The sequence below is a fragment of the Simochromis diagramma genome, unplaced genomic scaffold, assembly GCF_900408965.1.
Source record: "Simochromis diagramma unplaced genomic scaffold, fSimDia1.1 OVJJ01000571.1, whole genome shotgun sequence".
NCBI lineage: Eukaryota > Metazoa > Chordata > Actinopteri > Cichliformes > Cichlidae > Simochromis > Simochromis diagramma.
The window spans coordinates 321,777-343,708 of NW_024386885.1; the positions used below are offsets into that span (position 1 = coordinate 321,777).

The 21,932-nt window shown below is 42.0% G+C and overlaps 2 protein-coding genes and 1 long non-coding RNA gene across 4 annotated transcripts; 2 read left to right on the forward strand and 1 right to left on the reverse strand.

The window, feature by feature from the left end:
* Window positions 1-1,537: 1,537 nt before the first annotated feature.
* LOC120734538 (ras-related protein Rab-33B-like) lies at window positions 1,538-6,057 on the forward strand. 2 transcript variants are annotated; one of them, XM_040033377.1, is made up of 4 exons: window positions 2,084-2,198; window positions 4,232-4,313; window positions 4,985-5,163; window positions 5,252-6,057. In XM_040033377.1, the coding sequence occupies exons 2-4, from the start codon at window positions 4,281-4,283 to the stop codon at window positions 5,577-5,579; spliced, it is 540 nt and encodes a 179-aa protein (XP_039889311.1). In that variant the 5' UTR covers window positions 2,084-2,198; window positions 4,232-4,280; the 3' UTR covers window positions 5,580-6,057. The 2 variants fall into 2 exon arrangements, with proteins under 2 accessions (XP_039889310.1, XP_039889311.1); XM_040033376.1 differs by lacking the exon at window positions 4,232-4,313 and having other exon boundaries at window positions 1,538-2,198.
* On the reverse strand, window positions 3,075-4,534 carry LOC120734539. Its single transcript, XR_005696028.1, has 2 exons — window positions 4,428-4,534; window positions 3,075-4,284 (listed from the first exon to the last, which is right to left on the reverse strand). It is a non-coding gene; the product is annotated as an uncharacterized LOC120734539 (long non-coding RNA).
* On the forward strand, window positions 5,918-21,722 carry LOC120734535 (fibrous sheath CABYR-binding protein-like). Its single transcript, XM_040033367.1, has 7 exons — window positions 5,918-6,001; window positions 8,639-9,519; window positions 12,444-12,541; window positions 14,297-14,369; window positions 16,753-17,091; window positions 18,809-19,597; window positions 21,658-21,722. The coding sequence occupies exons 2-7, from the start codon at window positions 9,447-9,449 to the stop codon at window positions 21,693-21,695; spliced, it is 1,410 nt and encodes a 469-aa protein (XP_039889301.1). The 5' UTR covers window positions 5,918-6,001; window positions 8,639-9,446; the 3' UTR covers window positions 21,696-21,722.
* Window positions 21,723-21,932: the final 210 nt, after the last annotated feature.

The window sequence follows — 21,932 nt, forward strand, 5'->3', positions numbered from 1 at the left end:
ATCTTAATGCAGCAGCCTTTATGAGAAAGGACAGGGCATCTCAGTCTCTACCTTAGACAGAATAATGGACGAATACAATATAAACATTTCATTCACAGAAAATTCAAGCACAAACTCGACCGTGAATAAGTCTGTGTGGACTCATGTGGCCTTTAGAAAAACTGCAGTTGTTGTTACTGCTGTGTTGGCTTGATTATCCGACACCAGGGGTTTCCCTTTTGTGTCAGCACTACCTCTTTATTTAGAGACAGTTCAGTGGTAACAAAGGTGATTTCGTACCTGTCACAAAGTAGGAAGGTGCAGGGTTTTTCCTGCACTTTAACCAAACTGGTTTGGCCTCGTACCAAATGGAATTCACCAGGACTGTGGTTTAAAAAAAACTGTTTGGCCAGTTCTTATTTTTTAAAAGCTGGTTTTAAGTTACTGAGTTTAAAGTACTTCTTTATCAAATGGCCAAAAATAACAGAACAACACACAGACTTCTGTCAGATAACAGACTTTTATACTTCCTCTCTGTGCTGATCAGTGCTTACGTGTTGTAGGGAAAATCCCAGAATTAGGTCCCGGTACTTTATATCGGAGCCTTTCCCTGCTCACACAGGCATGATCACACTGTGTGCTTTAAAGGCTTTGCCCCTGTATTTGACAGAAATTTGTGCGTTCACTTATTTTCAGCAAATCCTGCCTAACAAAACGGGATAAATCATTTTATAGCCACGCTGGTGACTTCCCTTACTTGGGTAGTCTAAAATGTTTTATTTTGAAACCGCTTGTGAAGTTCAGGGTCAGTGGAACCCACTCCAACTGTCAGAGGGCAGGCGGCGCAGGCCAGTACAGAGAGAACGTTAATTTAAAATCACCAAATAGCCTAATATCCTTCACGAGCACACAGAGAACATTGAAAACCTGAGATCCTCTTGGTGTGCGATGGCAGTGCTCCTACTGTAACAATAAAGATGATGGTAAAAGTATATCTGGTTACTAAGAGCTGAAAACCTTATTTTAGGGGAGGAAAAAAAAATCAGTATTTTTATTTATTTTTTTAATCATGTTTGATTGTTAATCTAAGCATGCAGTTTTTGGTTATTTATGAGTGAAAACCTGGTGTGGATGCTACCAGGAAAAAGTCCTTTGAAAACACCTTTTTTTTCCCCAAACACAAAAGTAGACCTTCTCTCTAATCCATCACGTTGGCACTGAAAACTTCCAAAGCACCAATTTAACTTAAAGCTGTGATTTTAATAAAGTTTTAATGTTTGTGCCCTTGTCAGTTACAACCAGGAAACCTGTGATTCTCACTAACCAGTGTTTGTTTTTCCTCTGCCATCCTAAAATTCCTATAAAATCTAGTAGTTTTTAAAATGTAGCCGTCTCCTGTCACAGAGTGAGGCTTCATCTCTGCACTCAGGTGGCACCACGGTTCATGCTGACCAAATCATCATGTACAATATAAAGTATAATTAAGCAGAAAAGAAGAAACAGAGCATTAAAGGGAACCACCAAACTTGATATATGAGTGGGAAGCAGGATGCGGAGTCACTTGGCGCCCCCACCAGGAGGGGGCAACATCGTCAGCTGCAGTGAACGTGCGCGTCTTTATGTTCTGACCCCCCCCCCAAAAAAAGATGACCTGTTATTTCTAGGAGAAGGTACCACCATGTCCCGCGCTGTTGTGGATTAAAAACACTTAAAAGGGAAAGGAACTAAAATCAGCCAATCACGTTAATGTGCCAGGAAGCTGAGACCCTGGATTCTCCACCCTCATCACCACAGTGAAACGCCGGGTCCTCCTCCTCACACCCACGCTGGGCAGCACTGTGAATAGTCTGCACGGAGTTGCTGGAAAAGTTTTCGAAACCAGCAGAAGATTTTGTGTTTGCAGAAGTTTTGGTCAGGGGAGGCTGCATCTTTGGAGACGCCGTTTGAAGCCAAGTGCGCATTTTTTGCGCTTTGTTATTACCTTGAAGGACTCTGGCTACATGGATTCGTCTCTCGAGTTTTCCAGTTCTTTGGGTAGTGTTTCCTCACTGCTAACCCGCTGTCGAACATTTAAGGTGCTTGTGATTGGAGACTCCGGGGTGGGTAAAACCTGCCTCACCCACCGACTGTGCGCCGGGGAGTTTCCCTGCAGATCGGAGGCTACCATCGGCGTGGACTTCCGCGAAAGAGCGCTTGAAATCGATGGAGAGAAAATCAAGGTAACTGGTGATTATCATCCACCACTAAAAAGCTAGCATTAATGAACCCAGCTGGAGATATTTGCCCTAATAAGGGTTCTGAACGACAACTTTTACGCATAGCTAAAACTCTTATTTTGAAAATCCCCAAACAATTAAGTAACTTTTGGTTTGTTGAAGTTTTGGAAATAATTTCTGTGAGTTCATTTGTTTGTTTGTTTTTCAAATTACCCTCATGATAAAAAGAAAAACAGATAAGCACGTGTGAGCCGGGCTTCGATTCCTCGTGTTTATGTGTTGTTAAAACGTTTTTATCTCCTCTGTCCTGCTGTTCTCGGGATCGCTGTTAATTAAGTGTCTACACTGCAGTGTGGCTCTGCTGCATTAATACACACTTATTTGTCCCAGACTGAACAACTGAAAAATTCTCTGGATGGCAGAAAATCAGCAGACCCGCTTGCGTTTGCAGACCTGTGTCAGCCTCTAAATCACTGCGAGCTTCCACAGCCACAAAAACACACATTAGATTTTTAGGCTGTAGTTAGGATGTGAAGAAAGTTTGTTTGTTTTGTTGAAATGAAAATCGAATCCGGTATTAACTAAAAATGTGAGTCTCAGTTGGTCTTTTGAAATGACCACATGATAGAGGAAGTGTGTCTGAGTGGTGACACAGGATTTGTAACCTTAGGTTATTTTTTCCCTTTTGCTTAGCGGTGCATTTAGTTACCAATGTCTGACACAGTTTAACAACAGCCCAGGATCTTAAACCGTAAGTTCGTGATCAAGTCAGTCGACAGAAGTTTTCTAGGTCCATCCAGTGCAGTCAAACCGTAAAATGGACATTCTTTCTAATGACCAGCGGGTGGCGACTCCTAAGATTCAATTGAACTGAAATTCGGTGATAATGAAAACCAGATAATCAGGATGAATCATTTATGTTTTAGTAATGTTTCTATAAGCAGCTCCAAAATAATTCAGAAGTGTTTCAGAGCTGTAGAGGCAGTTACTTCAGGTCCTGCCTCAAGCAGGTCTGTTCAGACTCCCAGGTCTATGGTAACAAGTAAAGACTAGATCCTGGTGGTGTGGGTAGTAAGCATATTTTAAATGTTGCCTTTGGAGTTTCAGAGCATAGATCTAATTACCTAAAATACTGAACTTCTGTAAACGAGAGGCTTCCAAAGTGGTGTCAAAGTTTCTGCAAAATAATTCTTTAGAAATATTAAAATTGTGCTGTAGCGTTAGAAAGCATATATCCACACAGGATGCCAACATATATTCCTCACATTCACAATATCAGTGGGTCACTAGAAAAACTCAGATGTGATTTTGACACATCAAGTCAAATATTTATCAAAAAGTTTCAGGAAGTAAACACTTTCATATAGTTTATAAGAATATGCTTTAACGCCACCTGCTAATGCTGATTTGATCCAACAGTATCGTTCCTGGGATGCTTGCTTCTGTTTCAGGGGTCACTGGGATCAGGAGTGGCCAGAGTCCTCACCCCAAACTGACTCACTGACTGAGGCTAATGTGCTGACAACTGAATCAAAAAAGATTAGAAGATAAAAATATCACTGAACTCAAAATGTAATTTGGCATACATCAGGTCTAAAGTCTGATATGCACCACTGCTTAGGTTGCTGATGAAGCATCCATCTACTTTCATGTCACTGGGTCCAGGTCTTTGCGGCAGGAGTTTAAGCAGAGATGTCCAGAACTCGTTCACCTCCTTCCGCTCCTCTAGGTAGACCCTGACGTGCTTTTGAGCAATCCAAGAAGCAGAATCTCTCCATCGCGTCCTGGATCTCCTCCAGTTCGACATGCCTGAAATACCTCGTGTAGCAGTTGGGAGGCATCTGGAGGCGCCCCTGTAGAAGCTGAGCTCCTCGCCCTGTCTCTAAGAGAAAACCAGCACTCCTCAGAGTGTCACTAACCACCCCTTATCGGTTATAGGTGTGGGCAAGAATATATTGACTGTAGCCAGATTGAGAAGGTCTGGTCCACAGGCCACGTCTAACCTTTGGGCCCTGTTTGGTTTTGTCCGTTTGCAGCTCAGCCGCCATCTTGGTCCGAATCCAGACAGTTATTTGAAGCCCCTAAATGACTGAATGGGAAGACAACACATGCACACAGGTTTGCACCGTTATGGCTGCATCCCACAGGAGAACCGAACAAACAGCATGTTTTGTTTCCGGTTTAAAACTCTCGAAGAGCTGCGCATCCAATAAGTTACATTAATAAACTCACCACCATCTTTACTAAGATCACATGTAGAGGCGTGCAGTGCAATGGGATGATTGGCTAATGCATTTCCTGCTTCAGCTGTTGATTGGCTTTTAAAGGCCAAGGCCACCAACTTTGGCATTTCAGAGCTCCTCCACAGATTTCTGTTCGGGATTGTTTTTGGGTGCCATGTCTCCTGGTCTGCGTGCCCCTCTTTGTCAAGTTTCTTCCCTATTTTTGCATTAATGTAGTTATTTTTAATGTCTTTTCTGCAGACATGAGGACTGTATTTCTGAGGGGTCGGGGGGGGTCTGTTTTGAAACTTTGAATAAACGTTGACAAAGCCTTGAAGAGAAATCGTTGGTTAAAAAAAAACAAAACAGGATCGGCTTGTTTATTCCTTTTTTTGGTTCCCTCTCAGAAATGACTCATGTCTCTGTGCATGTCACTGAGTTTAACGAATATCAACACTTCCTCACTGTTCCTTCCGTCCTTTTCCTCGTGCTTGTGCCACCACCAGCCTTCAAGAAGAATCAACCTCTCACTTTCTTTCCTTTCTTACTTCCCCTCCTCACCATCAGCTCCAGCTGTGGGACACAGCCGGACAGGAGCGCTTTCGTAAATCCATGGTGCAACACTACTACCGTAACGTCCACGCGGTGCTCTTCATTTATGATGTCACCTCTCCTGCCAGCTTTAGCAGCCTGACTTCCTGGGTAGAAGAATGCCGGCAGCACTCCCTCGGCCAGGACATACCCAGGTACCTGCATCACTTCTCTGTGTGCAAAAGTGTTTGTTTAACTTGGACCAGACTCTTTGTGACCTTTCATTTCCTCGTCTCCTCTCAGATTCCTGGTGGGGAATAAGAGCGACCTCCGTGACCCCAAAAAGACTGACAGCCAGGTGAGCCAGGAGCGGGCAATGAGCTTTTCCAAAGCCCACGGCATGATCTTCTTTGAGACATCTGCCAAGGATCCTCCAAAGAAAGACACAAGTGGACAACAAGGTAGCAGGCAGGCACTGTATCAGCAGGATAATGTGGAGGACATCGTCACCGCTGTTAGCCTCAAGCTGAAGAGACAGAAGAAACTCCCGACAGCGAATTCCCTGGCGTACAGCGGCTCGTTTAAACTCGCTAACAAGAAGGCCGAGAAGGAGCCGGTGACCTGCTGCTGAGAGCGAGGAGGACGAGGACATGCCAATCCAGTCACTCTCACACAGAACTTTAATATTTAAACTCTTAAAAATGCAAAACGTGCCACTCAGAAATTTAGTGTATATTTGTGATCTCAGTGTTTATAAAAGCTGCAAAATAAAATACTGTGAATGTAAACATGCAAGTGAGCCTTCGATGCAGTGACGCTGTTTGTTTTCAGCGTGTGTGGTCTCACTGGCTGAGCTCAGGGTTTTCTCATTTCCCTGTTTTGTGCCTCCTTGTCTCCTCTTTCCTTCTTGTATGTCAGTGCCTACAGTGCGTCTCGAGGAGAGAGGAGGCTTTGCAGGAGCAGCTATGAGTGAGGAAGCACGGGTGTGTAATCTCCATCTGTGACGTATGCACAAATATGCAAACCACGGCAGGATGAGGACTCTATAAAAAGGTGTTTTATTTCTGTTTTTACGATGAATAAAATAATAAAAATGCATTATATTCACACATTGTTGTGACATTGTGCCCACTCTGCAAGTTGATTTAAAGCTAGAGAGATAATTTATCAGGAACTCTGATACACTCGTGTGACAGATCGCGAACTATAACGGTCTGCTTTCCCACATCACGTTTAAAGTGGGTCCATAAGAAATTTTCTGTAACTTAAAAAAAGAATTCAGGTTTTAATTATATGACCAAGTCCAGGTAATGAGCTTTTGTGTATTTATTACTCAAAGTGTAAACCCAAGGAGCGGTGCAGGTGTGGTTATTTGAGGCAGTACTGTGGTTTCAGTGGCCAAACTGGGCTGTAAGTTTGACACCGCTGGTCTGGATGCTCTTTCTGTGAGTTTCCTCGTTTTGGAAATGTCAGCTGCAAAGATGTGAGCCGTCTCTGGGATGTGATGGCACCAAAATATAACTCCAGGCTTTTGGAAAAACTGACTCTTAGTGTGATATTGTGCAACGTCTTTTCTTCCTACTGTCACGCCCACCAACCCTGGCACTGTGCCTCCATCTACCATAATGAGTCACCGTGTCATTTGGTTCAATAATATTCAAAAGAAAGCAAACATCTCGGCTTCTGATTTCTCCAGTGCTTAAAAACTTTGAGTCAAAGTTAAAATTTACTCAAATAGTTCCAATGAGATGAGAAGAAGAAGGAGGCGTGAAAGCATTTGGACACTTTACTGGAAAAACAAAGACATTAAACGTGGCGGTTTTTGCCTTTCCTCTGAATCTGATTTGTGGTAAACATGTACAGACTCACTGAATGTGGAAAATAATACATATTTTTCTCAAGATATTTCAGGCTGTTTATAAACAGATGCTTCATTAAATGTTTTCAGAATATACTTCTTTATCACAGAAAGGTCAAATTAATTTTTATTGTTTTATCTAAACGGCTCTTTTCTGATAGATTAATTAGTTAGAGGTTCTGGGGTAAAACTTCTTAAATGTAATCTTGTGGTGAGCTGGTCCTTTTCTATGGAGGATAAAACATATTTAACACATATATGATTCACTAAGTGTGCAATATGAGCTGGTGCTGTTTTGATGCATCACCATCTCATCCTGGCTGCCCGCGGACTCGGCAGCAGTCATGCTCGGGTCTTGTGCGTGATGTGGGCGTTGGAAAAGTGCATCACATGTGGTTTCACGACTTTGTGTCTAATCGATGATTCAGAGCTTGTCACATGATTAAAGTCGAACGGCCAGACTTCTGCAGATCCTACAGCCAAACAACAGCCAGCGTCTGGTGTTTAAGGACGTGTGCACACACGAAAGTATCACAGCTGTGCAACATTCAACAGCTCAGAAGTAGGCGTGTCTCTCTGAATGTAGAGGAGGAGTGGAACCAGAGGAGAGGCTGCTTTCTTTACTCTGAGATTTTTAAGTAAAATCTTAATTGCTGTTTTTGTACGTTTACTGCACCTGTAAACTTACCAAAAGAAGCTCTATGAAGCTCCTGCAGGTGGTTCAAGAGAGGAAAGGCCTCCTGATAATTTCATAGTGGGGGTTTAGCTTGGAGCATGTAAACTGTGAACAGTTTTTAATGAGTTTTAAACTGGGGACTAAAAAATGACTTGGGAACTCAGTATGAAGCGAGTGTAGGGTCTGATGTTTTGAGGTTTAAAGCCCTACTACAACCTGTCTTTTCTAAGTCTTATAACACAATGTCCATTATATCAGAAAATGCTAAGTCTGACTTTAATGAGATAATATTTTGGCACTTCTTGGTCTGACCTAACCAGCAATGTATGATTGTTGAACAGGAAACATCTCCGAGTAAAATTACTCACTTTATCTCAAATTTCCACTTCAGCTACAGGTTTAAGGCTTTGCCGCGACCCTGCACACTGTAAAGATTCAATCATTTTATTTTACTTACAAAAATAATACAAAGTAATTGCCACAAAAAGGCCAAGTGCTATTAACTATAAGCTATTCCTATTTTTTTTTTAATTAAAAGCCTTTTTACGAAGTTTTTAATTATTGTAAATATTTTATGATTGCAAAGTTGTGACCTGTTTTTGATTCGTGTGTATTGTGCTTCAATGTTATTGATATATGCATACTTATATTTTTACAATTGTAAAACCTTACAATGGATGGAACAGCCAAATTATGTGGACTTTTTTTGCATCTACGTTCTTGTGTAATGTTTCATTAGATATTATACTTGATGTCTTGGGCTCCAGGAACACTAGCAGCCACTATTGTGCAAGCTAATGGGGTTCATTATATAGAAATAATTAAATAAATAAAAATAAACCTCAAAAGGGGGGACTTACTACTTGTACAGTATTCAGTGGTAATTAATTAGTATTTATTTTTGAATTAAATTGAGGTGCAATTTATTTTATTCAACTTCAGCTGAACTCAGAAAAAAATATTTATTATTTATTATCAAACATATATTTGTTTTTGAAAGTTCGGAGTACTTATGCACATCAGTTACCTCAGTTTTTGTCGAACTTTTTGAGAACCACTGTATTAGTCCATGTCATTAACTTTTGTCTTCTCTCTTCTGTGCTTAGTGTTTTGTATTTATGTCATCTGTCTTCCTTCACGTCCTAACTGCTCACAGCAGATGGCCTTGCTGAATCTGCCTCTGCTGGAGGTCGCTTCCTACTAAAAGGGACTTCTTCCTCCCCGCCATCGCCAAGTGCTCATGGAGGATCAACTGGACACTGATGAGTTTTTCGCTTTAATACTGTGGTTTTTGTGATTTACACCTTTGAATATAAAGCACCTGTTGTTTTTGTGAGGTGGTACTAAATGAATACAACCGAACATATTATGGGATGTTACACAAACCTTGCATATAAGTGATTACTGTCAGTAGATTTAGGAGAAGTCAAACTTTGATAAAGTCTCACGTCCGCGTTGTGTTTTTATGGATGTCCAGATCTGATCTACAGGCCAGTCTTTTGTCCTTGACTCTGTCACTCCGTGCACACTCTGACAGAGATCGCATTACGCAACCAGAGCTGACGTTGTCATGCAACTGAACTAGAATGTGATGCGCTTAAAACCAGCCTGCGGCATCTCTCCTTCTCACAGTCACAGCTGAGAGAGAGGGCAGAATGATTTAATGAAGGAAGAGAGGGGATTATATGATATATGGAGGTCAACATCTGCCTCAGAAGGATCCAAACACGAGGAGAAAATACAAATCACAGCTCTGCTCATTCTTTGGTGCTTCAGTTCCTGCTATTTGTGTTCTGTTAGATTCTCGTCTGCAGGGGGCGTGCTGGTGGAGCTGTCTGCTTTTGAATGGGGGTGTGCTCTGTTCCTATCAGTACTGGTGAGCAGCAGCTGAGCGCTTCCCATCATTTCGCTGTAAAACCTGCCGGAGAAAAACTCGCTTAGCTGCAGCTGATACCCGAGCAATCATGTTCTGCAGACGGGCATGGCAGAGAGTCGGGCCGCTGGCACGGAGATCTTTCAAGCCGACACCCAGATACGGTGAGTCAGGACATTTAATGGGACTTTCCAGGAATTATTACTGTGGCGTTAATTAGAGTAATTAAGTAGAGTTGATAGAATAGTTGCGCTCGTTTATTTTCTGCTGCTGCCAGTTCAGTTTATTAGTTTTTTAATGATTTTGTGGGTTGAGAAAGGGAAAAGTAAAAGTCCCATAAAGAGACGCACTTGCGGGCTTTCCAGTCGAGCTGCAGCAGTCTGATAAAGAAGGCGTGTGCTCTGGGAACACACAGAAGTGTACCACTTGAAATATTACATATTTCAACTTTGTTACAATAAATAATAACTAATCCAATATTTGAACAGAAATAACAATTACAGGCGATTCTTTATGATGCATCTAAGGAGTGTAGACGATGAAATCACGTCCTAAATCCAGTTTATCTGGATAACAACGTTTATAACCTATTAGTGAACAAAACATCTGTTTTTCAGAATAATTATTTTTAAAATCTGAATCTGGAGAGCGTGCAATGACGGAGATTTCAAACTGGCTCTATTTTCACGCATGCCTGCCTGCCTGGCCCGGATCATCCTTTAGTTTGGGATCAGAGCTTTGTGGAATTCAGCCCGAGGCAAAGCTGCTGCTTCTGCTGCTGCTGCTTTAATTTCCTGCTGAGAAATCTGTGGCAAAATGCTGCAAACCAAGCTACATCTGGCCACGATAGAAGGTTTTTGTGTTTTTGAACTTACAAGCAGGCAAAAAAAAAACAAAAAACTAAACCCCAGAAGATGTGACGTGAAAGAAAGGAGGTGAATACTGCTACTGCTTTCTAACTACACACCAGCTCGACACACTGCATCCTAAGTATGCAGCAGGTCCCTTCCTGTTTGACCATCATGTCCTCAGACATGTCTATCTTGTCTGCTGTTCCCTGACATGCGTGTCTATGTTTACAGGCTTGAACCCAGCAGCCAGGATTAAGTGATTACCTGTATAAATAACCTGTATAAGTAACCTGTCCCTGCACTGTGCTGCTGTGTCATTGGTATTAGAGCAGGAGGGAGGACAAACCTCAGCTCTGTTTTGGGTTTGTAATTCAGCGGAGCTGCAGTGAAACTTTGCACAGTGCTCTTAAATATAAAGTCAAAAACAGGGACAGCGAGTCGGCTTCGATAAAAGGTTGATGGGACGGTAAAAGCTGCAGCTTAGCACAAAGAGTGGGAAGAGGAGGGAAATGGTTCTGCCCAAAGATAAAAATAATCTAAAAGCATCTCTAAAGCTCACTGAAGCCATTTTTACAGCTCACGCATGAACTCCAGACGATGCTGAAGGGTCACTTTAGGAAACAGATGTAGCATATAAATGGAAAAGGTCTGTATGATGACCAGACATACTAGCAATGCTAGAAGAACCCTGGTTTAGTCAGACAGTTGCCTGCAGTCATGCAGGTTTAACAGGACATGACACAGACTTTGTGTTATATGCATATATCCTGTTGGGACTTTTATGTGTTTTCTCACTGTTTACTTTCACTCAAAACTACCATCATAGGTTTAAGCTCTGAAAGCTCATTGGTTAAGTTTAGGCACTGAAGGAAAAGCATGTTTGGTTAGGTTCCGGCAGAACAGCTAAACAATTACATCAATTCAGTTTAAAGCTTTTTGAAGCCAATGAATGAGGCTGTAGATAGATTTAAGCCTTAGTGCTTTCTGGGTTCACGGTGTCATTTCAGCTACTTTAAAGGGAACACATTATGCTTTTATTTTTTATCTCTAGTGCTCTACAAGAGTAGCTTTGCTTGATCCACGGTTCAAAACAATCCTTCCTTCCAGAGCTGTGTGCCTGATGTAAGCGATGTCCGCTTTCACTGACATCATCCAGAGCCAACAGTAGAAAATAGTTTGAAGCAGGCTGAAGCTTGAACTTTTGGTTCACAGGGATTGTTTTCACCTCATAATTTAAAACCTTAGTAAATAGTAATATGCACATCCACCGTTCTAACAGTTAATATATGACAGAAAATGTGCAAAAGCATAATGGATCTCATTTAAGATTTCAAAATGTGCCTAGGCCATTTGGCGCAGTTCTTCTGAACCTGTGAGAACAAAGTGACGTTTATAAGAGAAGCCTTTTTCTTGTATTATTATTAAACCAGTTTCAACCTTGTGAAAAGCAGTGGCTGGCGAGGTATGTGCTGGATGGCAAAGAACAATCGATAAAGTTTAAATGTCAGTCAGTGGAAAAGTCAAAAGTGACAGGATGGGTTAGGATTTGCATGAACACACACAAACAAAGAGGGGCGAGATGTGCTGCACCCTGTGTTCTGTGACTGCACACTCTCACAGTGTGTGAGAGTGAGAGGTCCAGATAGGAAGAGATTAGATTGAGGCTGTGTGATTTTTATTTATGCCAACCTGCTTGCACCACCTTTAAACACCAGCTGATCTTTTTGCAGCAGCACTCGTCACCAACACCACAGCGGCAGTCCTGATTTGTGCTAAATGACTATTCCATATGAATTTGAACCCATTGCTTTATGTTGTTTGTTTTGATGCAAATCTGAGATCATCATTCAGGAAGTCTTAGTGTTTGTGTAGAGTGTGTGTGCGTGTGTGCCGGGGGTTTAATTTAAGCAAAGATTCAGTGTTTGGCTTGGCTGCTGCTAAATCTTTCCATCTCCTCTGCTACAAATGACCGGGCTGTATTGTGTAACTGGATTAAGGGATGGAGACATGTTGACGCTGTTGATGCACTGTTCTTCGTGCCCGTCGTGCTTCTGATGGAGCGACAGTTTTCTGAACAAAATAAACTCACAAAGTATCAGAGCTGTAGTGGTTTCTATCCATGACTCTCCAGTATTAGTACCGATTCTCATTTTAAACGCACTTACGTGTGTTTATATAAATAAATGTCTTTATTACAAGCTCGGCGGATAACTGTACCCGTGTGTGTCTCTCCACAGCTCCGGTGCGACACATGGCCTTCGGTGTTCCTGGAGGCTCCACCAACATGACGTACTTTGTTTTATGTGGCGGCGGCCTCACTGCTGCAGTTGTTTATGTGAGTATCAGATCAGGTTATAGGCGGTGGTTTGTAAGTCCACATTTTCACCGTGTGTGTACTGTTTTTGACTGCTGTAAGCAGGTGTTACACATGGATTTTTCAGGTGAGGAACCTCAACTTGTGCTACAGCGTGGGCAAAAGAAAATCTTTGCGATCATTTGTATTAATATTTATTATTTGTGTTGTTTTCCTTTATATGAGCCGTGATCAGCTGCCCTGTGGTGCTGCTGCTCTGAGGTTTACTTCTCTTTCTTGATTTAGACAACGTAATTCAGTAATAAGCAGGTGTTATACACTGATTTTGCACTTTCTACTCCAGATGCCCATCCTGCTGCCACCACAAAGGGATTCATGTCTAAATTGAACACTGATGACTGCTAACATCAATCTAACCCAGTTTTTTTCAAACTTTTTCTCACATTTCATTTCAAAAGCTGAAAAAGTTCATGCCTCACAGCCTGTATTTTTTTTAATCAGTAGTTAAACATAAACAAATCCATGTTAAATTTCACATAAATAGAGGTGCAGTAGCATCATTAAATTAATTTATTTCCCCTTCGAAGAAAATCATTTTCACCTGGTTGTTCATGTCCGATCAGAGGTGCCCATCCCAGAGTATGAGAACCTATAAGAACCACTGCGTGCTCTGCACCTGGCCTACCTCATCACTGCAAAATGAGGTTAACCTGCACAAGACCACCTAGTACTACAGATTCACTGTAGTTAACATGAATTACAACATTACAAGTAACCTTTAAATTTAAGATGATCAAATAACACTTGTTGACCAATCCTTACCTTTTTCTGTTTCACACAGTTTTTTTCTATTCTTGGCTCTGTGTGATGTCACTGGGAGAGGATATCCCTAATATGGTCATCTCTGGCACACAAGTCACCTGCTGCTTAAACACGTGGTTTACAGGAGACAGAATAATTAAATATTACTGCTGCACACATTCCCAATGAGAATAAATGTATTAAGTCACAAAGTTTAGCTAAACGTGCAGCAGTTATATTCAGTTATTTCGTTAAAGACTTGTCATGTGTTCAGGTGTGCAGAGATTTTGAACTAGTTGTTTACGTAAAGAAAGTTTTCCAAAAGGGAGGGGGTGGTGGGGTTAAGATAGAGGATGAACGGAGAGGTTCAAGGTCCAATACAAGATGACTGAGGATTATTTTGAAGTGTTAGTCATGCAAAGCTAGTGCAAGAATAGAAACACAGAGCTGGAAATGAAAGTAACTCATCCCCCTTTTTCTACTTTTCAATAAATTCGTGTTTTTCAGTGTTATACAGGAGTGTAAAAAAGGTCTGCTCTCTTTTTGCATCTTCAAAGAAACAAAATCCTCTAGTGCGTTTTTTTTTAATACTCATTCAAAACCAGAACAACAAGCTGCTGTACTGGATATATGCAGTTACCTGGTAGTTTTACAGGCTTCTGTCCTTGCTGGTGCAAACTGGGAGCGATGCAGTCTGAAGCCAGCCTGGTCTGCAGACGTTACCACAGCTCAGACGCTGGTCGGGACAAAAGAGGCTCTTTGTGCTTTTTGACAATCTCTCCCTTTTTGCTGCCATTGTTCGGTCAAATTTGTCACCCATTCACCGTCAGGCTCTTGGCAAAGCAAACAAGTGTGTCTGACTGTGTTGGTCCATGTTGGACAAAATGTCAGCTTGAGGTTGGATTTTGTTTCGTGCCGTTATCATTAGCTGTGTGCTGGAATGTAATGAGTGCATGTCTGCTGTGTTTCTCTCAGGCATACAAGACGGTCAACGATGATACCGAGCGTTACGAGGAAAGACTCGCCAACATGGGCTCCATGGCGAAGGGTTAGCTACTTTCTCACACACAAACACACACACACACTCAAAAACAAACACTGTCACCCACAACTCAGCTTTGTGAACATGACATTGTGCAAGCCGTACACGCTGCACAGACAAGACACACCGATTTCAACTCATGTGATCGCAGCTAAAGCAAGAGAAGGTCTGATATGCAACTTAAAACACTAATTTCTTGTAAATTAAATGATTTTCAAACCTTCTATTTAACCAGTATGTGAAACTCAAGGATAGGCAGCACCAGCCTAGCTTGTTTTTGATAGTAGAAAAGCTGGAGATCCTACAGGAAACTCACACAGTCACAGTGAGAGAGTGCAAACTCCCCACAGAGCTCCCGTGTGTGGGTTCAAACACAGCGATGAATGAAGAGCCCCGAAACACCATCCATGACTGTAAAAGGACCGGTTTTATCAAAGAAATCCCTCACTGTGAGCCTCCTCTCTACAACAGATTAAAATGGTGCCATTAAGATTAAAATTCCCCAAGGTGTGACAGCCTGTCGGAGTCTGTAACTGTTTAATCGAAGACAGAGAAAGCAGGAAGGAAGAAGCGAATGTATTTCAGGGCTGATTCCAGCTTCACCAGCTGCACGGTAGACTGATCACTCTGAATGGCTTCATCGTGCCTGTCTGTTTTGATTTCTGTCTGCGCAATTTTTGTCTACTCAGCCCGGAAAGGCCATGGCGCTGTGCCCAGAGCCGTTAACCGTGCTGTAATGGTGCTAAGCAGCAGCTGTCAGTGGGTTAGTTGTGATCATGCAGCATTGAAGTGTTGTTTTCACTCCGAAATAAGAAGTCAAAGTGCTGCTGCTTACAGCGATGGAGAGGAAACCACCGCTGGTCTTTAAGGAGCTGAATGCACACATTAACCTGACGTGTTTTGCATCTATAACAAAGATGGGAAAGCTTTCCATAACATTTAGTGTGTTTAGGGGAGTTTTGACCATTCTTCCAGAAGTGCATTTCTGAGGTCAGACACCAATGATGGACGAGAAGGCCGACATCACTGTGTTCGTCCCAAAGGTGTTCTATCAAGTTGAGGTCAGGACTCTGTGCAGACCAGTCAAGTTCTTCCACGCCAAACTCATCCATGTCTTTATGGACCCTGCCTCGTGCACTGCAGTGCAGTCATGTTGGAACAGGAAGGAGCCATCCCCAGACTGTTGCCACACAGTTAAACGTCTTACTGTGCTGAAGCATTAAGTTCCTTTCACTGGAGCTAAGGGGCCGAGCCCAGTTCCTGAAAACAAGCCGTGCACCATAAACCCCCCTACACCAAACCTTACACTTGGCACAATGCAGTCAGACAAGTCAGACAGTTGGCAACTCGCTCTGTGATTTTTCTTGGCCTACCACTTCAATGCTGAGTTTGTCATTCCCAATCACTTCCACTTTGTTATAATGCCCCCATAGTATATAGTGCTTGATTTTATACACCTGTGGCCATGGAAGTGAGTGGAACACCTGAGCTCCGTGAGTAAATACGTTTGGCAAAATAGTCCAAGTTCCTTGAAAGGAACAGTATAGACTGAAAGATTGACGTAGTTTACAGGTTTGAAAGGTGGGAGTTAAACCTGCATTCTTTCTAATGGCCAGTAGGGGGTGAATTGTGTCGCTGTAAAAACCAGTACAGTAAACAAAAATGCGAGAAAAACAAACCTACGGCTCACGTGATGTAAAACCTCAGAAAAAGCTTTCCTGCTGGGTTTATGTCATTATAGTACGATTGGTCTGTTAGAGGAAAATAAAAAATAAAAAAAAAAGTGTATGATGTAAGGCCAGTCTAACTTATGAGTGACAACTCAGTACTCTACGCATGTGCTCTGTTTCCCAGTTAATGATACTGGTTTCAGAAATCTAATATGGCAACAGCCAAAAATGTCTATAATATTAGCTCAGATTTGGAGACTGAGACGTTAAACTTTATCTCTAAAGTGCTGACTGAAGTCGTGCTGAGCTTTGATTCTGACTTTTTCACTCCACAATCTTCAATAAGCAGTTATAGGAGTGGTAATAATATATTTCTGTCTTTCACTGACATGTTAGGATAAGATTATCCTTCACTTTGCTCATGTTTACAGTTTTAACAGCAGCTATGTCACCTTTTAGTCCTCAAAGACCTAAAGTCTTGACCTTTAAGCCTCCTTTATCTGCTACTGGAAGTCTCATATCAAATAGCTTTTAATGCACAGATGAGCAACCCGCTGGAAAAATGAAACCTACATTAATAAAAGTGCACAGTTGCTTTCATCTTTAATCTCCAGAGGTTAACACTTTATTCAGGCACAGATAAAACAAGCGTCACATAGCTAACATGTACTAGAGAGAAATCTTTCACGTGTTTCTCTTTCTGGCCTCTTACGCTGCAGCTTCTTCAGCAAAGGCAGCACCAGAGGCAGCTCCACCTGCAGTTGAGCCTGCACCGGTGGAGGAGGAAGCCCCTGCTGCTGAGGTCATCGCTGAGTCGGCCCCGGCTACTGCTGCTGCAGAACCTGTAGGAGAGACAGCTGCTGAACCTGTTGTGGAAGCTGCGTCTGAAGAAGCAGAAGCCGCCGCCGCCGTCTCTGAGGCGGTCGTTCCAGAGGCAGCAGCTGAGACGGCAGCTGAGTCAGCAGAGACGGAGGACGCCGCTCCACCTGTGGAGGCAGAGGTGGTTGCTGAAGTGGCTGTGGAGGCCCCAGCAGAGGAACCTGTGGCAGAAAACGCTGGTACGGCAGCAGTAGATCTCACTCCACCTGCTGAAGCCGAGGTGGCCCCTGCTGCAGAGGTGGCTGCTTAAACCTGTGATGGCTCGATAGTTCACCCAGTTGGATGTGCTCTGTCCCTCCTCCCTGCCCCAGAAAAACGGACTCATTAACCCCATTTTTTTTGATAATGAGGGGGGAAAAAAAGTAGTTTCAGTCTTTTTAAAAAATCTGTTGGGGGTTCATCAGTCCAGTTTTCAGCTCCCCTCCCTCCCTTAGCTCTCCTAATGCTTCACATCCAAAAACATCTGGAATTAGTCTGTGTGATTAGAGCCACTGTGGAAAATTATGTCTGTATAGAAAATCTATCACAAAAAGGAAGAAATCCAAATTATAATTTGGATACTGTACAGTACACGGGGTAAATATAATGGACAGAACTAAGTTGGTAATTAATGCTTTTGAAAAATCTGATTTTAAGTGCTCTTAAAACAGGACAGCCCTGTTTCTTGTTCCTTTCCAGCAGGTTTAGATGGTATTTTATGTGTTCAGCCATGTTTTCTTTCAACCTCTAAACTCACCGTGAAGAGTTACCTGAACCAGTTAGCTCTTTGTTAGCAGACTGCAGTGCTGGTCTTGTGTTCTCAAACTATAAAACAGTTTTTGCACAGAGTGAGACGTGGTTAAAACTTCATTTCCTACTTTGTCTTCTTTTTTAAAAATCTCGTGCAGTAAGATGCTTTCTCATATTCATCATTACCACATATCCATCTTATTCTTCTACAGCTACACCGGCCTGCACTCACTTTATTTGCCTGGCACACATTTCTATTTCGTTGCCAATTTGTTCCCTAAAAAAATCAAAGTCCTCTTTTTGTTGCTGCTGTCTCTTTCCTCTTTTACAGAAAAATGCATTCACCCTTATGTCCGTGCATTGAAAATGGTCTTTGGTACAGCTGTAATAAAGATTTTCTTTAGTCTCTCAGATGTTTTTGCTTGTCGCTCCACACCATTAATATTGTATTTGGAGTAGAAACACCTACTTCCTGTAGAAAAGCTCCTTATCCTGAAGAATCCCTGTGCTGTGTTCATGCTCCTGTCTGGCTTCAGCTCGACTGCCATCAAACTAAGAAGTTTTTCCAGCCTTCATAATTGATTTCACAGTATTTCCCACTCACAGAATAATGAGCAGAAAGAAACCTCTGTTTAAAAAAATGCTGAAAAATAAACATAAATGCAAAAATAAACACATGGTTGCAAGTGCACAGAGGGGATATGACTAATACTTGTTTAAACACTTGATTGTTTAAAAAGAAATTCATCTGGAGAACAATATAAGAATGTGAATAAGGAATTAGTCAGTGTCTACAAAACCAGAAAAGAGTATATTGCATTAAACCTGGGATTTGTAGTCTTCTGTAGAGTGCCTGAACCTGTGGTGACTGTAAAAGATCCAGTTATAGATTCCTGGTCAAGGTAAGTTGAATTAATAGAAGATGTAAGAAATTATGTTTTTTATTCATAAAAATTAGTGAGAAGGGTTTAAATTCCATTTAAAGGTCTTAAATAAGCACAACGCGAGTTTAGAACACACTCTAGTCACACTTGTGATGTAGCGCAGAACTAAAGTAGATTTTAAAATGTTGGCTTTGAAGTAAATCTGTTGATTTTTAACAGCTAGAAGGTTTTTCATCAAAACCTGTTTCTCAGCCATTACCTCGTGTCTTTTTCCCTCCATCAGAGTCCGCACCAGAGCTGCTCACAGATGTTAAGCTCTTGACCGGCTCAACAGCTGAAATTGCCGCAGCTTCTGTTGGTGAGAAGGATCCGATGGAGACTGTCCAACAAACTGAAGGTGAAGGAAAGGGACACGAGGTGCTTGAAACAGAAGCTTTGGAAGAAGCCTCAGAGGAAGTGGCCAAGGAAGCATCTGAAGAGGGAGCAGTTGTAGAAGGTGAGGAGGAGGTGAAGTCTGGAGAGGGTGAGAAAAGTGCAGAAGATGCTCAGACTCCAGCTGCTGAAGAAGTGATAACGGAGGTGACATCTGCTCTGGCTGCAGCTGTGGACGAGGAGGCAGCGGCTGGATCTCATCCTGAAGAAACAACATCTCCAATGCCCACTGTGGACGAGGCAGAGGTTGAAGTTCGACCTGCTCCTGAGGAGGCCATCGCTGCTGAAGATGCTGCTTCTGATGAGGCCACAGTCACCAGTGAAGCTGCCCCACTGGATGAGATTTCACCAGCTGACCAGGCAGCAGCTGAAACACCTGCAGAGGAGACAGCTGAAGCTGCTGTCAGCACGACTCAGCTAGCAGCAGCCTCCGCTGGAGCGGACCTAAAGGTTCTTTCAGTTGCAGAAGCAGAGCCTACATCAGGAGCTCCTGTGCATGAGGAGAAACCCTGCCACTCCTGCCACTCTGCTCCCTCAGCAGGAGAGGAGGTGGCGCCACCTGCTGCTGTAGGAGAGGAGCTGATCACTGATGGTGCTGTGGATACTTCACAAGAAGCCAAGGATGCAGCCTCAGCACAAAGTAAGAATAAAAACCCTCCACTTAAACACTGTTTCGGCTGACATTCTGGATCATCTGTAGTATGTCCCAACCCGGTCTGAGAAGCAAGGGATCAACAGTGTAGTGAAACTGTGAAGTGAGAATTATTTACCACTTCACATAAAGTTAAAACAGTATTGAAAGTATTAATATCAAATTGTAGTTTTGAAACAAATAGGTTTTAGTTTTACCTCAAAAATGCAAAAATCAGACAAAAACTAAAATCCTAGGTTTTAGTTTAGTTTAGTTCTGCTCGAACAAAACTGCACAAACAAAAGACAAAGAGGAACCTGGAGTGCAGGATCTGTTGCTTTTAGCCTACTTTATCTTGTCAGGCAGCTTCTATTTTTGGGATTTCTCGGTAAAGCAGGTCTGCCAGCAGTCAGTCCTGGGCATGCACACAGTGAATCGGTTAATTCATGATTTAACAAGAGGGGGCAATTACTTTGTCAGGTAATGTCAGGTTGGTTTGGATACCATTTTTCCTTAATAAATGTAAAAATATAAAATCTGTATTTCATTGGGTGAAATGATCTGAAACAAAACAAATCAAACAAAAACAAACAAACAAAAAAAAAACTAAGAAATCAAAAAGAGGACAAATACTTTTTCACAGCATTGTAAATATTGGCTGATCACACGGCACAATAATAATAATTGCAAAGACACAAAAACAGCAGTGATGATATATGAAATCAATGGTGATGTCATCATTTTTATTTGTATGTTTATGTAATATGTACATAAAAATAAGGATAAGTTGGTATGTTGACTTCATAGCTTGCGTGACTTGAAGTGCAGCCACAGTGACACGGGGAGGAATTCAGTAGACTTACAGCTCTGTCTGGTGATATTTCTGTAGCACTTCCCTATCAAGTTGAACAAACAAGTTTTATCTTTTAGTATAAAAAGGTCTTGAACTTAGTTTGTAGTGTGTATTAATGTATTTGCACTTTACTGCTGTTTAAGGATCAGGGAAAAAGAGGAATTGTGACTATATGAAGAATAAAATATTGGGAAGTGAAACCCAAAACATCACACAAAAGAAAACAATTATCAAATTGTTAAAGTAAAACAGGAAACGGCCAAAAGGAAAGAACACTGAGACTAACACCAAACGAGATGGCATAAAAAAGGAAACACAAGAGATCAGAGGAGCTCGTGCAGAAACAAAGAGAGAGGGAAACAATGAGGGCGCTAGAAACACGAGAACCAAAGCAGAGCTCCAAGGAATGAAGATCAAAAAATCAAAACAGGAATCCAAAAATTCAACAAACACAAAAATCAAATCTCAAAGAAAAAAAGAAACTAACAACACAATCATTGGACAAATACAGGGAGTTATACTACGTTTAGATAAAGCTAAGATAAAAATAAAAAGAATCACCACAGGAAGGCAAAACCTCGGGTCCTCAGAGGTGAACAAGACCAAAGTTATGGCCATCAAAGCTGATGAACCTTCCCAGATGACCAAATACAACACATTATCAGTAAATAAATAAAGTAGTAGGTCACTCACTGGCTCCCTAACGGCCTCCTTCCCACTCATTCGTGAAAACTTTGTGAACTCCCCCAAACGCTAAATGTATCCCTGTTCGAGTTTGCCCTCAAAAACAAGCAAGCAAAGACAGCAGTAAAGCCTTTCCTGTATTTGGCTCTGACCAGATGTATTTCTGCCTGTATCCACAGAGACAAAGGAGTCTAACTGGACTGTAAAACGCTGCTCAGTCATGTAATTTTACAGTTAAGAAGGTAAAGCAGCACAGCTGTACACAGACCTAAAGAGAGCTAAATGGACAAATATGCACACATTTTAGCAGCTCACATTGTAACAGCTCCAGTGGGTCTCATAAACATTCACAGACACTTTTCTCTGCTTCAAATGTTAGAAGATAGTTCAAGCTGCACAGCTGTGAATTCAATATTTAAAGTCCTACTTTTTAAACTCTAGAAAATGTGCACTGCAAAATCCTACAGTCATGTACACCGAGTGAATGCGTTTCTGTCTCCTTTAAGTTGAAGTTGTGCTTGTTTTCTTGCAGCCATGGAGGCGACGGTGGTGGTGATAGCCCAGTCGTGACGGGACAGACAGTGTGCCTTCCACAACACTCGCCTATCTGTCAACTAAGCCAGAGCGACCGGCAGAAAACAAAAAACATGAATAGAGGTAGTCGCAGGTGTAACCGACTCAAACGTCCTTTCTGAAATGTTATCAGAGTTGTCTTCTGTATTAGTGCTTGTGAGGTGATTCCTATCATGTCCTCTAGATGCCACTGTTGCAAAACCTTTCATGATCAGCTGAGGCTTCTTTAAATCT